This window comes from Spermophilus citellus, assembly GCF_964194105.1.
Source record: "Spermophilus citellus genome assembly, chromosome: 9".
Lineage (NCBI taxonomy): Eukaryota > Metazoa > Chordata > Mammalia > Rodentia > Sciuridae > Spermophilus > Spermophilus citellus.
In genome coordinates this window covers 123147823-123165681 of record NC_138191.1, presented here as the reverse complement: position 1 = coordinate 123165681, position 17859 = coordinate 123147823, and the positions used below count along the sequence as shown (strand labels likewise).

Genomic DNA, 17859 nt, shown 5'->3' with positions numbered 1-17859 from the left:
CAAGTCACTGGGATTACAGGCGTGTACCTCCATGCTAGCGCTACTTCATACTTTTTAATTTGTATAGTAAATCCCATTTCATCTCCTATTCAAGAACATTTACTCCAGGAAAGATTTCACCTTCAAACTTTCCTTTCTACTAGATCTTTTTAATTGCACACAAATGTTATATATTCATTAAAATTTGAGCAGGGGCTGGGGTTGTAGCTCAGTGGTGGAGCGCTTGCCTCGCACACTTTAGGCCCTGGGTTCAATCCTCAGCACCACATAAAAATAAATAAAAACAAATATATCGTGTCCATCTACAACTAAAAAAATTTTTTTTAATTTAAGCAGAAATATATTTTGACTCTATTGTCCATTTCTCTGCTGCCTGTCACAGTAAAATTTCTCAAAAGAGCTGCATGCGTTTGTTATCTCAAATTCCTCATCTCTCACATGTGGTTATGAATCTTCTCTGAATCTGGCTTTCACCACCACTGTTGTCAAAATTACAATAATTTTATGTTTTCACAACTATTTTTCAACCCTGCTAACTTGCTCTTCTCTACAGTTTTCCTCATTTCAGTAAATGACAATTCCATTCTTTTTAGCTGCTCAGGTCAAAAAGCCTAGACTCAAGGGATCCCCCTGCCTCCATCTCCAAGTGCAGGAACTATTGGCATAAGACACCTTGCCTTGTCCTTATACTACTTTTGTAACACTTGTGTCTTATTTTTAGATCCAGTCAAGTTTGCTTCATTAGGCAAACCTAAAGTAAAAATATCTGTGCTTTCAGGAAAAGTAACTTAAGAATTGAGTAATCACTTAATAGAAATGATTCACAAGAACAAGCTCCTTGTACTCTGTTAATAGCCCAACTTACACAATTTACATACAAATACTGTTTTATTTTAGAAAAAATACTTAACACATTTATAGTCAATAAAGTCCATGAAGAAAAAGGCCACAAATTGCTGGGCACGGTGGCACACGCCTGTAATCCCAGTGGCTTGGGAGGCTGAGAGAGGAGAATCACGAGTTCAAAGCCAGCCTCAGCAACTGTGAGGAGGTAGTACGCAACTCAGTGAGACCCTGTCTCTAAATAAAACAAAAAATAGGGCTAGGGTTGTGGCTCAGTGGCCAAGTGCCCCTGAGTTCAATCCCTAGTACCAAAAAAGAAAAGAAAAAGGCCACAAGTTGAAAACACTGCTTTATCTGAGATATAGAAAATGGCCTCATTTCAGGATCAATTTAACATTAAAAAAAAAAAATTCAAAAGGCTTTTAAAGGGCTGGGGATGTGGCTCAAGCGGTAGCGCGCTCGCCTGGCATGCGTGCGGCCCGGGTTCGATCCTCAGCACCACATACAAAGATGTTGTGTCTGCTGAAAACTAAAAAAATAAACACTAAAAAAATTTTTAAAAAAAAAAGGCTTTTAAAAAAAAAAAGGTTTGTAAAACCTTACACCAATAAAATCTAGTGAACATCATAATAACAGTTGTTATTTTACTCCCTAGCCATCAAGGTTTGAGAAAAGTTTTAGCTCTCTACAATCTATCCATGGTATACTTCAACAGGAATAAAGAAAGCCTCGTGGGAGAGGGAAGGGAAGGAAATCAACTATTTCTTTTTTTCTTTTTCTTTTCGGTATCAAGAATTGAACCCAGAGGTACATAACACTGAGCCACATCCCCAGCCCTTTTAAAAATTTTTTTAAAATTTTGAGATAGAGTCTCTCTAAGTTGCTTAGGCCCTTGCTAAATTGCTGAAACTGGCTTTGAACTTGCAAATCCTCCTGCTTCAGCCTCCTAAGCCCCTAAAATTACAGGCATGTGAACATCAGTGCTATGCTCTTCAAACAAATAAGAACTTATTATATTGGGCCAGGGTGGTGGCTCAGAGGTAAAGTGCTCACCTAGGATGTGTGAGGCACTGGGTTGGATCCTCAGTACCACATAAAAATATTGTGTTGACCTACAACTAAAAACTAAATATTAAAAAAAAAAAAAAGAACTTAGGACTGGGGTTGTGGCTCAGTGGTAGACCGTGCGCCTAGCGCACATGAGGCACTGGGTTCAATCCTCAGTATCACATAAAAATAAAATAAAGGAATTGTGTCCACCTACAAAAAAAAAAAAAAAAAAAAAAGAACTTATTATAACTGGCATGGTGGCCTAAAGGCTAAGGTGGGAGGTGCACTTGAGCCCAGAAGCTGGAGATCAGCCTGGGCAACATAGTAAGACCTTGTCTCAAAAATAAATAAAAAGAATTTATTTTATAGCCATGATCCTCATGTTTATCACATTTATGTTATGGAAATGAATAAAACAGAACTTGTTTCTGTTTTAAAATATAAAGAGACTATAATTAGGTGAGGGCCTAGGCACACTAAAAAATGCATTTCAAAATCAATACCCATCATCATTTCTCAAGATACTTAGCAACAATGTCTGTTAATGAGTGCTCATTTATAGGATTAATTTACAGTATATCTTATCCAAAGAGAAAATCTCATTAGTCCTCTCATCACTTAATTTTAATACCACCACAGTCTCAGGCATTGATCTTAATGTCAAAGTCCTCAATTAAGACCTAAAACATTTTAATGATTGTAACAAAGAACAAAATCCAAAACTTATTATAGAAAAGATGATACTAATTAGAACCAATATTTATTAGATCAGCAACACAATACATTAAACACCTATTTTTCAAAATCAAAACTTTCATTTTCAAAAAAGCTAAGCCAAATCTCATGAAATCTATTTTTATGAGAAGAATATAAGACTTTATATAGGATTTTGTTGTAACAAACTGACAAGTGTGGCTTAAGCAGGAAATTTAATATAGAAATTTTGCTGCAACAATATTTACTATATGCAATAACAGTTAAAATATAGAAAAATCTTTTTCCTAAAAAGGCAACGCAATATAAGAAATATCTAAAGCAAAGATAAAGGGGCTGGGGATGTGGCTCAAGTGGTAGCGCGCTCGCCTGGCATGCGTGCGGCCCGGGTTCGATTCTCAGCACCACATACAAACAAACATGTTGTGTCCGCCAATAACTAAAAAATAAATATTAAAAAAAATTAAAAAATTTAAAAAAAAAGGGCTGGAGATGTGGCTCAAGCAGTAGCGCGCTCGCCTGTCATGCGTGTGGCCCGGGTTCGATCCTCAGCACCACATACAGACAAAGATGTTGTGTCCGCTGAGAACTAAAAAATAAATATTAAAAATTCTCTCTCTCTCTCTCTCTCTCTCCTCTCACTCTCTCTTTAAAAAATAAAAATAAAAAAAATAAAAAAATAAAAATAAAGCAAAAATAAAGTAAGTCTCCACTGAGTACATTAATGAAACCAATTAAATGGGCTAAAAAAAAGTACATTTCCATAATTATGAAATAGATATAATCAGCTAATTTTGTGCCAAGCTGGGCACTATGAAAATGTAAAAGAATTATATAAACTTAATCCTTATTCCAAAAGAATTTTATAAGTAGTTGGAGAAACAAGACTAAGATAAATGTAATAACTAGGAAATACTAACAGGCATACCACATGCTGAATGGTGTATACCATTGATAAATTTTAAACTGCATTCCCCTCTTGAAGGTGTTTCAGGCCATCTTAAAAACAAACAAACAAAAAAATGGGCAGGGTTCATGGTTCAGTGGTGGAGCTCTTGCCTAGCACATGTGAGGCACCGGGTTTGATCCTTAGTACCACATAAAAATAAATAATAAATAAGATAAAGGTAATGTGAAAAACAAATTTAAAAAGGAGAAGGCAAAGTAGTTCTACTTTTAATCTACTCATTTTATATGCAGGTCTAAAAAGAGAAGGAAAAAAAAAACTCTAATACTAAGAACAAATTTTAAAACCATTAGGGCTGGGTTGTGGCTCAGCAGTAGAGCACTTGCCTAGCACATGCGAGGCCCAGAGTTCGATCCTCCCACCACATAAAAATTAAATAAAGGTATTGTGTCCAACTACAACTAAAAACTAAATATTTTTTAAAAAATTAAAACCATTAGGAAAAAAAATACATGCTACAGTTCAAGAAAGCTGAACCACATTTCTATATTACTTAAAAAGTATATAAAACAGGAGCTGGGGTTGTGGCTCAGCAGTAGAGCACTCACCTAGCATGTGTGTGTGTGTGTGGGGGGGGTGTAATATAAATATAAATGTAGATTTCAAAGGATTCATGGCAGAAAACGAAGGTAAAGATGAAGGATGGGAAGGCTTTTAAAGAGGACCAAAGAGAAATAAGACTAAAATATTATTCATTTGTATCCTAGATTTCCAGTGATGACATTCACTCCTGCAAGGAACCTAGATGATTCAGAGTTCCAATTCCAACTCTATCAATAATCACGAAACATTACATTATATTATAGTAAGTAATGTAAAAGAAATTTTTTGTGTAGTATCCAGGGATGCTCTACCTAGAGCTCCCATCCCCAGACCTTTTATTTATTTATTTTTTTATTTTGAGACAGGGTCTCTCTAAGTTGCCCAGGCTGGCCTTGAATTTCTGATCCTCCTTCCTCAGCCTCTGGAGCCACTGGAATTCCAGGTATGTGCAATTGCATCAGTTAAGTAATGTAACTTTTAAAGACACTAAAAATAATATGTAGATGATTTCAGGTATCATTAAAAATAAAGATGCTTAGAATTTCTTTTAATAATTTAAATATTGAGAAATAGAATATTAATTGGAATAACATTAAAAAGGAGTTCAAAGAACAAAATCCAATAACCATTCCATACAAAGAGAACACATAACTAGAATTAGGTAACATAGATCTAAGAAGTTATGTTAAATGATGGCATCTTTTTTTTAATACTTTCTTTTTAGTTGGTAGTTGAACACAATATCTTTATTTTATTTATTTATTTTTATATGGTGCTGAGGATTGAACCCAGCACTCACATGTGCTAGGCGAGCGCTCATTCACTGAGCCATAACCCCAGCCCCAAATGATGCCATCTTTGCTTTGTCTTCATAACTAGAAATAATTATCTTCATTATTTTTGTTACTTGAAAAGTAAGGTTTAACTTTTGAGAACATATCATTTAAATCTTACTAAGGCATTACTGCTTCCCTTCCTTTAAAGTTACTCAAATGGGAATCAAGATTAATTTAGGGAGTTAGGATTGTAGCTCAGTGGCTAAGCACTTTGCATTGTACTTATGAGGCACTGATCCTCAGCATCACATATAAAGAAACAAACAAACAAAGAAAAAGAAAGAAAGGTAGGAAGGAAGGAAGATATTGTGAGCATCTACAACTTAAAAAAAAAAAAAAAAAAAGATTAAACTTAAAGCCAGGTGCAGTGGCACACGCATACCTGTAATCCCAGCAGTGTAAGAGGCTGAGGCAGTAGGATCACAAGTTTAAAGCTAGCCTCAGCAATTTAACAAGGCCCTAAGGAACTTAGGGAGGTCCTGTCTCACCAAAAAAAAAAAAAAAAGAGGCGCAGGGGGGGGGGGGGACGGGGACGAGGACGACGACTCTGGCTATGGTTTAGTGGTTAAGCACCCCTGGTACCCACTCCCAAAAAAAAGAGTACACTTAAAATTTCTTGGAACTCTAATATATATATTATTATTATGTATATTATTATATGTATAAAAAATGTTATTTTTATGTTAGATAATTATACGTTTTTGCTAATAAGACCAGTTTATTATTTAACTCTAATAAATATCTTAATAAAATGATACCACTACCTAAATAACATCGTAAATATTTTTTTAACACTTATTTTTTAGTTGTAGTTGGACACAATACCTTTATTTTGTTTATTTATTTTTATGTGGTGCTGAGGATTGAACCCAGGGCCTCGCACATACTAGGCAAGTGCTCTACCGCTGAACTACAACTCCAACCCCACATCTTCAATATTTAACTACTATCACCTAAGAAACACTTTGTTTTAAAGAAAATCCTGAATTTTAAGTTAAAAACTTAAATTTTAAGTTACTTAGAAGTCCATGATTTCAGTATTCTAAGGAAATGACCATCATAAATCTTTCATCAAATATTATATAAAACTATGTTCCTGGCATTCTGCTACGCACTAAAATATAAGACAATGAAAGAGCTGAAGATGTGACTCTGTGGTAGAACACTTGCCTAGTATGCACAAGACCCAGGTTCAATCCCCAGTACTCCAAAATAAATAAAGACACTGAATCAGAAAAGGTCCATACTATCACAGAGGTTACTTTGGGCAGTTTTCTCCACTTAACAGATTAGAATATAAAGGCATATGGAGAAATTTTTATGAAAGCACAAATGGAACAGAAATGGAACAGGAACTATTTCTTTGTTTAAGTATGGAGTAACATGCTCAATCTTTTTTCTTTGGTTCCATATCCTTCCCTTTTGCAATCTATTCCCATCAATAATGTTTCTCAGTAAACACTAAGTACATTCCACACAATGGGGGAAGGCAAAGAGGCAAGACAAACACAGTTCAAAATTATTGACATTAAAAAACAAAAACAGGGGGCTGGGGATGTGGCTCAAGTGGTAGCGCGCTCGCCTGGCATGCGTGCAGCCCGGGTTCGATCCTCAGCACCACATACAAACAAAGATGTTGTGTCCGCCGATAACTAAAAAATAAACATTAAAAATTCTCTCTCTCTCTTAAAAAAATTTAAAAAAAAAAATAATAAATAAAAATAAAAAACAAAAACAGGGCCAGAGGTAAATCTCAGTGGTAGAGAGCATGTTTAGCATGTAAGAGGCCCTGGGTCCAAGGCCCAGCATCAAAAATTCAAAAGAAAAAACAGAAGAAAACAACTACTTCTTCCTTTTTATGGTTATTGCTAGTAACATGGTTTAAGCAACAACTTCCAAGAATACATTTCTTTACAAGATGTGTGGGTATCTATATAAAGATTATCCTTTCTAAAAATTATATATATATATATATATATATATATATATATATATATATATATATCCCCAAAGGAAATCAAGTATTTTCTCCTGTCTTATAGTAGATGGAACAACTACACAAAATGGAAAGACTGTGGCATACAGCTAAAGAACACTTACCTCTGTTCCAATGCCAGGTTGCACACCAGAGTATACATTGTCTGGTGGAGGACCACCATACTTCCTCTGTCCTGTGGTTACATCCAGAGTATAACCAGTCCTCTCAAGCAAGGCCTAGAAGTAATTACATATGTTTATACTTGAATACATAACTATTCATACATGTATCAATCTATTAATCACTTTCAAAAGGCACCTCAACAAAAAATAATTTTTTAAAATAGGTACCCCAACATCTTAGGATATGTTTGTTTTGCAATACTGGGGATTGAAGCCAGGGACTTATGTACAGTAGGCAAGCACTCTACCACAGAACTACATCCTCCCTTCTTTTTAAATTTTGACAGGGTCTCACTAAATTGTCCGAGCTGGCAGTAAACTTATGATCCCCTCCCTGTTTCTCCAGTAGCTGTTTCCCTAGGCATGTATCACCACACTTGGATTCTTTTCTTAAATTTTATTTTGAGACAGGGTATCGCTAAATTGCCCAGGCTGACTTTGAATTTGCAATCCTCCTATGTCAGCCTCAAGAATAGTGGGATAGGGCTGGGGTTGTAGCTCAGTGGTAAAGCACCTGCTTACCACATTTGAGGTGCTGGATTCAATCCTCAGCACCACATAAAAATAAAAAATAAAATAAAGGTACTGTGTCCATCTACAAAAAAAAAGAAAGAAAGAAAAAAAGGATGTCGGAATTACAGATTTGTGGCATCACACTATGTATATTATAGCTAGGTTAAAAAAAAAAATTCAGCCTCTTCCACATTGCCCCCACTTTATTTAACTGTTCCCTTCCATATTTAGTAGAAAGAGTCATAGGCAAATTCAATCTTTAAACACACATCACTTTTCTGTTATAAATGGGAACAGAAAAAAGGGGGCAAGGATTATTAAACTGACATAAAACTGACCCCATGCTACCTATTCATATTGATATACTACAATATGAATGAATACAATCTTCATCTTTCACCTTCTATACTTCAATTAAACCATTTTCCTTATACACCATTCTTATTTCCACTAGTAACTCTATGACTCAAAATGCTCTCTTATCCTTTAAAAATCAGAAGTTCTGCCAGGCATGATTGCACATGCCTGTAATCCCTGCAACACTCCCAAGAGGATTGCAAGTTCCAGGTCAGCCTCAATAACTCAGCAAAAATCTCAGCAACTTAGTGAGACTGTTTTAAAATAAAAAATAAAAAGGGGCCAAGTGCAGTGGCTTACACCTGTAATCCCAGCAGCCTGGGAGACTGCTGAGAGAGGAGGATTTTGAGTTCAAAGCCAGCCTCAGCAACAAGGCAGTAGGCAACTCAATGAGACCCTGTCTCTAAATAAAATTAAAAAAATAGTGCTGAGGATATGGCTCAGTGATTGAGTGCCCCTGAGTTCAATCCCTGTACCATAAATAAATAGATAGATAGATTTAAAAATAAATAAATAAAAAAGGGCTGGGGATGAAGCTCAGTAGTGAAGTACCCCTGGTTCCATCCCTAGTACCACTTCCCCTATAAAGTCCTCTCTCTCTCATGCAGCTTCTCTCATTTATTATCATGCACATTCCTCTATTGCTACTTTGCACTCTACTGTACTCAAAGTTCCAGTTTAACATTTTGCTTGATGCTTTTGTTTCATACTTCTGCTGTATTATAAATTCCATAAGATAATTTCCCACACAGTACAGACTTGAAATTTGGTAATTACCAAATAAATACACTCAGGTTTCAAAAAAACAAATAAAACTTTGTTTCCTGATTACCAACCTTTCTCACAACATTATATTAGGTTATCAAGAGGAATCATAGAAGAGAATGTCCTTGCCCTCAAGAAGCTTGTAATATAACTGAATCAACATTCATATGAAATGACTATAGAACAAAGACAAAATGGCAAAAGAAAAAATGCAAACTACCTAGAAGAGTTCTATACTTTTATGTTTTTAAAAGTATATGATTTCAGAGAAACAACAAATTTTAGATATTAAATTCACTGAACTCTGGCATTCTACAGGATTGCATGACTTAGACCTTCCATTCTCCTACCTTTGACTCAAAGCTCTCTCTCTCTACTTTTAAACACAGAAATACATGTAATATAAAATACAAGCCTAGGGGCTGTGGTTGTAGCTCAGTAGTAGAAAGCTTGCCTCGAATGTATGGGGCACTGGATTCAATCCTCAGCACCATATAAATAAAAAACAAAATAAAGGTATTGTGTCCATCTATAACTAAAAATAAAAAATAAGTTTTTTGTTAAATACAAGCCTAATATGCATACTATACAAATAACATGTAAATATGTAATATACACCTTACCAAGAATAGCCAGCCAGCTCTAAAGGAAATCATACAGGCCTATTTATGAACACTAATAAGTTACTTTTTTTTTCTTTTTTTAGTTGTAGATGGACACAATACCTTTCTTTTGTTTATTTTTTTTAACCTTTGTTTATTTTTTATGTGGTGCCAAGGATCAAACCCAGTGCCTCATGCATACTAAGCAATTGCTCTATCACTGAGCCATAACCCTAGCCCCACGTTTATTTTATTTTTATGTGGTGCTGAGGGTTGAACCCAGTGCCTCACTTGTGTGAGGCAAGTATTCCACCGCTGAGCCACAACCCCAGCCCCATTTTTTTTTTTTTTTAAAGACAGACACAATACCTTTGTTTTATTTTTATGTGGTGCTAAGGACCACAGTGCTTCACACATACTAGGCAAGTGCTCTACCACTGGACCACAACCTGGCTCCAAGTTACTTTTTTTTAAAGTAACTTATTACTTCACCTATTTAATTACAATTTTTGTAAAGAATAGGGTTATGCCACTTTAAAAGATATGGGGGGAATACAAAGGACCTCTATATAAATTAGTTACATGGCAGGAACTACAAGTTACATTTCCTATCTAAAACAAACCACTGTAAAACAAACCACTTGTACAAACAACTTTAACATTTTCAACTTTAAATAACTATTTCAAATTTTAAAATCTGAAGCTCAGCCTGGTGGTATACATCTATATCCTACACAGGAGGATCATAAACTCTAGGCCAGCCTGGAAAGCTTATTTAAACACTATCTCAAAAAAGGAGAGTGGAGATTCAGTGCTTGCTTAGCAGATAAGAGGGCCTGGGTTCCATCCCCAGTGCAATAAAGAGGGAGAGAAAAAAAAGTCTGGGTTGGGGGAGTCTATCCCTGCAGCAAGACATCAATATCCATTTAACTAAGTCCTATATTTACCTTTCAGAGCAGTTTAAGTAATAATGCTAATCACTCAATTATAGTCCTTCCTATATTATAGGCACCATTCTAAGTGCTTTACATGTTAATTCATTTAATTCTCAGAACTGAGTTAGGCACAATTACTAGTCCTGTTTTACAAAGATACTGAGGTTAAGTGAAAATTCAAGAGGAGGAAAGTAGTGGTAACAACATCTCTTTACTAAAAGAAAAGAAACAAAGTGCTTGGGGAAAAAGTGAACCGAAAAACATTACTGGACCAATCTAAGAAACTATTATCAAAAGCAATAATAAACATGTCACCGTAGCCAGAAGAACATGGAATGAGGGAGAATCTGAATTAAAGCTTTTCATCAAACATTACAACTATCCAAATCAAGATTTACCTTGATCTTGGCCTCATCAGGTCCCTTTGTGGACTCTTGCACCTTGCTGCCCTGCTTCTCTCTTTGCCTGTAGGTCTTCATAACTCCACATAAAAATGCACTTTTGTTCTAAAACAGGCAAATAATTCAATAAAAAGAATCACCAGGAATCTCTAAAGTGTCAAATATACAATTAAATTTAAATTTCAGAAGACTGAAATTTTAACAAAATATTCATTCATTTAAAATATTTGCTGAGTGGTTACTATGTGCCCATAACTGGATCAGCCAGCATTAAGACAGTGTAGACCTCATGGAGCTTACCTTCTACACTGGAAAACAGTCTTCCCTTTATTGATATTTAACTGAATCTGGACTACCTTTGCCAGATGGCTGAAATTATTCCTCCCACCTATGTTATTTCCCTCCGAGATAATAAAACAGTATCAGATAATCCAAAAATGTTAAAAATCTGAGCAATTCAAACATGTAAAAACCTAATAGCAACAATCATCTAACTGTGGCTTCAACTTTAAGTTTTTAAAATAACATACTCTTTTGTTTTATAATTATGCTTCTGAAACCCTTTGCCACAGCTGGTCGTTTTTTTTTTTTCCCCCTTACACTTTTTTTTTTTTTTTTTAAGAAAGTGGTAGTAACAAATAACCACTTTTTCACAGGAAAAAAGGTATGGTAATAGTAAAATTTCAGGTCATTAACTGTTCAAAGGTATTTCTGAGTAATGACCTTACCTGAACATGTGATAAGTCACTTTCCTTGAACTGTTGTAGAACAGACAAAGCTCCTTCTTCATTAAATTCCCTGAGAGCATCAATAGCTCTTTCATCAAGATCGACATAAGCTACCAATCCTAAAAATTAAATTAAAAAGGGGTAATATTATTGCAATAAAAGGGGTAAGCTAAACTGTTCTATGGAAGTCTATTAAGAATTACATATATTATCACTAACTACATTTTTTATTTACATCTATGCATGTATGCAGCTACACAAATACTATGTAGAAAGGTCAAGTACAAATATGGTAATAAAAGATAAAATGTCAACACTTATAAACATGAATTTCAATCCACAAAAAAAGAAAAAAAATCCTGAAATCCATTTCCAACTCCCCAAACACTGTAAGACTTGACAGTCTGAAAGTTAAATCTGATGCACATACTGTTCTACAGACTAAGCATTCACATAACAAATTCTGGTTTATGTTAGAATATAAGAATACACTGTATTTCTCAAGGATAAATCTTCAAATTATGTGTTGTTACAGTCATTTACTACATAAGAGATGGAGGAAAACATGAAAACCAATTTTACTTTTTTCCACTCTCCAAAAAATGTCACAGGCTTTTCCTCTCTAACACTAAAGAGAAAATGAAATGCATTTGTTTATCTGAGTGTCTACTTTGCTGCAGTCAGAATGTGGAAAGGCATAATTTTAAACTCTTCTATGCAAGTGCAGCTTGATTAATCAATTCTGAAAGTCGTATTTTAAGGCATTCTTTGTTCTGATACAAGCTGAGATTTAAAAAGTTGCTGTGGCATTCAAAACACTGTCAATAATGATAATCTTTTTCAAATGGCAATAAGAACTTTATGGACTTATAAGTAAACTATACAGGAAATATATTTACTGCATTCTACATACATACTATATTTAACTGCACACAGAACATCTACTAAGTTTAAAATAAACTTTCTTAATTCTGTTAAGTTTGTGGTACTTATTATTCTCTCTATATAAGGAAGCTATTTCAGAATTGATGCAACATAAATGGAAATATTTGACAGATTAAAACCCCCAAGTCCATATGAACTAACATCAAAAGTTGACTCCATTTTGGTAAAGCCAGAAAGAACTTTATTCCATACAGTAAATTTATTTTAAATAAATGTAATGCCACTTGCAAAGTTACTTAAAAAAATGTTGGGGCTGGGGTTGTAGCTCAGTGATAGAGGGCTTGCCTCGCATGTGTGAGGCACTGGGTTTGATCCTCAGCACCATATAAAAATAAATAAATAAAATAAAGTTTAAAAAAAAATGTTGCCATGATCATTTTAAAAGCTCAAAATGAGCATAAATAAATGGGAGGGTTTTTTTCACTTGACTATTTCATACCACCACCCAAAGCCACAACTCAGGACACTCATCAATCCATTCTGTCAATCCAATCCTACACCCAAAACATCAGCCTCTTAGCAATAACAAAACACTCTACAGGAGAGCATCTCTAAGCAGATCACTGCCAATTCTCTAAGGCAGAATGTCACAGAAAGTTCCTGAGGACTGATTTTCAAATGGAACCATCACCCAGGAGTCATTTTTATAAGTCATTTTAGTGTCTAAAATTATCCTAAGCTGCCCAGATTTAAATTATTTTTAAGAAGGAAAAAAAAAAAAAAAACAGCTATTTGTCTACTGTACTTAAGACACTTTTCTGAGTGAGACAATTCAGTTTTTTTTTTTTCTCTCTCTTTCTCTTTACCTCTCCCCAAATCTGGACAGGCACACAAAACACAGAGGAAGAAAGTTTCCATCTATGGCCCCAAAGGAGGAGGACACATTTATTTACGAACAACGCTCCCTAAGGGTAAATATTTCTCTCCCTCTTTGAAACTTCAACCACTTACAACAAACCATATTAAGATGTTCAAATTTACTTAAGCACTTAACCATGGGACTTCTGGATTAAAAAAAAAAAAAAGAAAAAAAGAAAAAAAAAACAGCTGTTACAAACCAAACACTTCCAAATTACAGAGAGATGTGGGTTTTTATTCATTTGAAACTAGACAAACCACACACTCTCAAGGAGTCTGACATTTCAGACAAAACATTCTAACTATTCCTCTTATTATGCCACCTAATCAGACTTAAGCTAATTTAACAATCACTTTTAAGAAGCTAAAAGTAGAAAAGTAAAAGCAAAATGATGACTGATTAAAGTTAAGAAAAAAATGCAAAATTTAGTATGCTGAAACATACATTTTAATTGGTGATAAATCTAAGACAAATTGATGTACTGTTCTGAAACAACTAAAACTGCATATTCAACACTAAGGCGGCTTCAAAATAATAAAATAAGAATATCAAAGTCAAACCCAATATGTCCTCAATGAAGGGAAAGTAACAAATATTCAGCTCTACACAGATCAAAAACAATAAGCATTATTTAACCTTAAAAAACTTATAAAATTCAAAGTGGTTTGCCCTCACTTTCATAACCAGTCAGAAACAAGAAATGCATATTATACCTGTCTGAAATATTTCATCAAGTCTTTCTGCCACCTTCTGTGGGAGGCCTGCCTCTATCAGTGTCTTGTAGTGTTCTGTGTGAGTTACACTGGAAGTATCCATTGGTTCTTCCTCTTCTTTTAACTGTACCGCATTACCATTCACCTGATTAGCCATTTTATTATGCTGCTGGAAAAAATTCAGGAGCTATATTACATTAAGCCAGAAATAACTAGTTTGTAGGACAATGCATGATTTATCTAAACTAATTTGTACACATGCTGCTAATAACCTCTATTCAAAATAATATTTTATGCCTTTTGTGATGTATCTGACCTAAATTTGCAATAATAATCTTGTAAAACTATAGAATATGTACATGAAAGCATTAGATCTTTAAGGAACTTCATGTACGCTAAATTAAATAAAGGCTTAAATTTACTGAAGGTAGAATCGCTGATTAACAAAAGCAGCTGTTATGTCCTGGTGAGCAGATCAACAAATCACCACAAAATCCTAAAAGCCCCTTGGCGCTCAATTCTTATACAGTTTTTAGAAGTTTAGATTAAACAGAATGAATGCCCACAGACCACTTAATCAAGATTTAAAGACTTCAAATTTTCCTAGCTCTGCTTCAAATACAATATTGGGTGAAATAAGTCCCTGTTGTCTCTAGTTCAACATGCTGATTGGTGGCTTGGGTTTTCTCCACCTCACTTACACAAACAAAAAGCACAACTTTCACATTAATTTTTGTTCTAAGATTAATTTGCTAATCCCATTCACAGATTTAAAAGAAAAAATGACCAAGTTTAAAAGCTAAACAATTGTTTTAAGTCCACATAAAAATAAGTGAACTACAGTTGAGATTGCTTCTTTAAAAAAAAAAAGTCATGAATATATTGAATTTTTCATATCACTAAAGATGCAAAAACATACTGATGGACAACTAACTTCTTCCAAATAATTTCAACAAACACTATCTAAGATTTCTCAGATTAACCTACCAAAAATCATTTTGTATGTTCCGCCTGTGTGTAATGCTGAAATGGACCAATTCCCTGAAGAGAAAGTCAATAATAAAACCATGCAAGGCCAGTCTCTACAGTGCCTCAAAAGCCAGGGAATTAAAATGCATTTGTCTATGGCAAAATTATAATGTGATGAAGATAACAGGCAGCAGAAAGACACTGCAACACATACTGAAATAAAAGACATGAAGGTGGATCTCAAGAAAATGCCTACGTTTCTTGAAGAAACTCAAGATACCCAATCAGCTACAAAGAAAATACAAGTCTACTAAAAAGCACTAAGACAACATAAGATAACCACACTTTCAGATTGCTTATCAAACACTGTGCAAATGCACCAGGTGCAGTCACCCGGCTTAAAACAGGTTTTCATTTTAAAATCCACTGATATTTAACTGCAGTTAATGAAAAAGGGAGGAAGACCAAGAAGAGAACGAGGTAATAGAAAGTAGGAAGAAGAAAGGAAAATGTATAAATGTTACTCTGAAAGTGAGATAAATAATATCATGACTTCTCAGGATCACAAAACATTAAGACTTGATAGTCCTGTAATATCTGTATAGACCCAGATTGTGGTTAAACTTTAGGTGGATGTTTCTCAAGGTAAGCCTCAAATTCTGATGAATTAGCAAAAATGGAAAATTTAAGCCTGGCATACTTTGATCAAGAAACTATTATGTGAGAAGAATATATTTACTAATTAATACAACTTAATTCTATAAAGATGTATCCTAAAATCCAAAATCTCTTTGTGAACTTCATTGTTTTTCCAGGCCCACCCACCCCAAAATACTACCCTTAAGATCATCAGAACTCAAAAAGTTCTCAGTATCACAAGACCCTCACAGCATTGCACCTGGGAATACTATTAGTTACAGATAAGAGGCAAATTTTTAACAGAAAAGTTCAATGAACATCTGTTAAACTGGGTTTGGTTTTTTTTTTTAATGTGTAAAGCAAAAAGACAAGTCGTGTATTAACTACAAGACAGAAATGTTTGTAACTACCAATTGATTGCAAAGGCAGGACAAGTTGACGTTGAAATTGTTAAAATTTCCCGAAAAACTGTGTAAACATTTTATTAAAAAATAAAATAATTAGATTCCAGAAAATAAAACCTTCAGATCAAGGGGAAAAAAATCTCTCTTCAAGCCGAATACAAAATGCTCATTAAAAGACTTTTATGTCATATGAGACCATTTAAAACTCATGTCAATTCAACACAATGCCACACAGCCAAACCATATTTCTGGATGCAGCAAATATACTAAGGTGACTGTAGTCATTTGACCTAAACATTTTTGCAAAAAGGAGACATTTAAATAAGATTTTAAAAGGGCTGCTGGGACATTTGGGATGTCAGTACTATCTCCTCCCTGACTTTTTCTGAACATCTCTGTTCAGAAAATCCTTCACGTTAATAAGAGACGGGTTTTAAAAGAACCAAGGAAATGAAAACTAACGGTTATCTCAAGGCTCAGCAGTGTCAAGCCCTTACCCTACGACTGACTCATGAGACATAATTCAACCTCTGCGGACAGGAAAAATCTCAAACAGGTAGTGTGGAAGGACCGAACCTTTCAAGAACCTTTAAGACTTTAATTTTTAAATTTTGGCAATACGGTTACTACCGTATAAGAAAAAGAATCGCTTTTCCAATTTGGTGCGCCTATGACATTCTCAGAATTATCCATTTCAGGCACCGCTTGAAGCCTAAGTTTCGCGGCCTCTAGTAGTCATTTTTTCCTTCAAATCTCGGCTCGCAGCATGCAGAACGGGGGAGGGGGAGGCTTCCCACATAAATGGGCCTTTCGCCTTCTGCTCACACAAAAGTTTTCTCCCGGCTCGGGTAACCCTGCGATCTGCACCCCGCCCTCTGCCCACCCCACCCCCGCAGGCCCGACCCGACTATCCACACATCCCACTGGCGGCCCGGCCGGCCAAGACCAGCAGCTCCGGCTGAGCGAAGCGATGGGGCCGGGCCGCAAGCAGCCGCGGGCGGAGGCGGGAAAAGTGCGGCCGGGCCGTCAGGCCGCGCGGAGGGCAGCGAGCGGGCCGGGCCGAGGGACGGGGACTGGAGGGGCGGGGGAGGCTGAGCGAGGGCGCGGAGGCGCCGCGGAGGGGCTAGGCCCACGGCTGCGCGGCCCGTCGAGGCCGAAGCCGCCCCCAGCCCATCCCCACCCCCACCCCCGGGCCTCGGAGCGCAAATGAAACTGGGGACCAGGCACCAGCCTGGGCCGGGCCGAGTCGGGTTGGACCGGAGCTCCCGGCCCCTCCCCCCACGGGCCGGCGCGAGACTCACCAAGGCAGAGCAGGGGCCGGCGGCCGGGCCCGTGAGAATCAGCGCGAGGCGCTTTGAAAACGACTAGAAATGGCGCGCGCGCCACCCCCTCCCCCCCTCATGGACAGAGATGCGATCCCGGCAGCACGCGGGGTTTCCCGGAACTGCTTCCAGGGACTCGGAGCCGCTGGGCAATCACCTCGCGAGGCAGTGTGACAGACAGCTCAGATGACCAATAGTATCGAGGAAAAGCCGCCCACGCCGGACGGCTCCAAAACCAATCGGTGCATCCGTCAGCTGAGCCAATGAGGATACTCAGCGCCACTGGCTGGGGTGCCTTCGGGGCGGGGGCAGGCACACAAAGGGGTCTGTGGTGAGAGCCCCTAGTAGTGGTGAGGCTGTAGGGCACCAGGCTCTGGGTGGCCGAGGCTCCTCCCTCTTAGTCGGCTGCCGATATGAGGCCGAAAATCTAGAGGCGGAGAATTCAGGCCTCGCGCCGCGTGGCCGCCTCCGGAGCCCCGCCCCCTATGGTCAGTACCGGCCAGCTTCGCCGTGGCGCTCCCGCCCAGGTGCCGGTGCAGCTTAGCCCCCAATCCTCCCTAGCGCCCCAGACACGCCCATCGCCACGCGTTCGGC

The 17859-nt window shown here is 36.9% G+C and overlaps 1 protein-coding gene across 3 annotated transcripts in view; it reads right to left on the bottom strand.

Moving 5' to 3' along the window:
• Window positions 1–17393, bottom strand: part of HNRNPR (heterogeneous nuclear ribonucleoprotein R) — a 54191-nt gene extending 36798 nt beyond the window's left edge. Inside the window, exons 1-5 of one of the 3 annotated variants that reach the window (XR_014023700.1) lie at window positions 17245–17393; window positions 13932–14097; window positions 11415–11533; window positions 10684–10791; window positions 7054–7167 (exon numbers count right to left, since the gene is read on the bottom strand). Coding sequence is in view for 2 of the 3 variants with exons in the window: in XM_081307326.1 (XP_081163452.1) it covers window positions 7054–7167; window positions 10684–10791; window positions 11415–11533; window positions 13932–14088 (498 nt within the window). In the remaining variant the exon portion in view is untranslated. Of the gene's footprint in view, window positions 1–7053; window positions 7168–10683; window positions 10792–11414; window positions 11534–13931; window positions 14101–17244 lie in introns of all 3 variants that reach the window. The other 2 variants (XM_081307326.1, XM_081307327.1) reach the window with 2 other exon arrangements.
• Window positions 17394–17859: the final 466 nt, after the last annotated feature.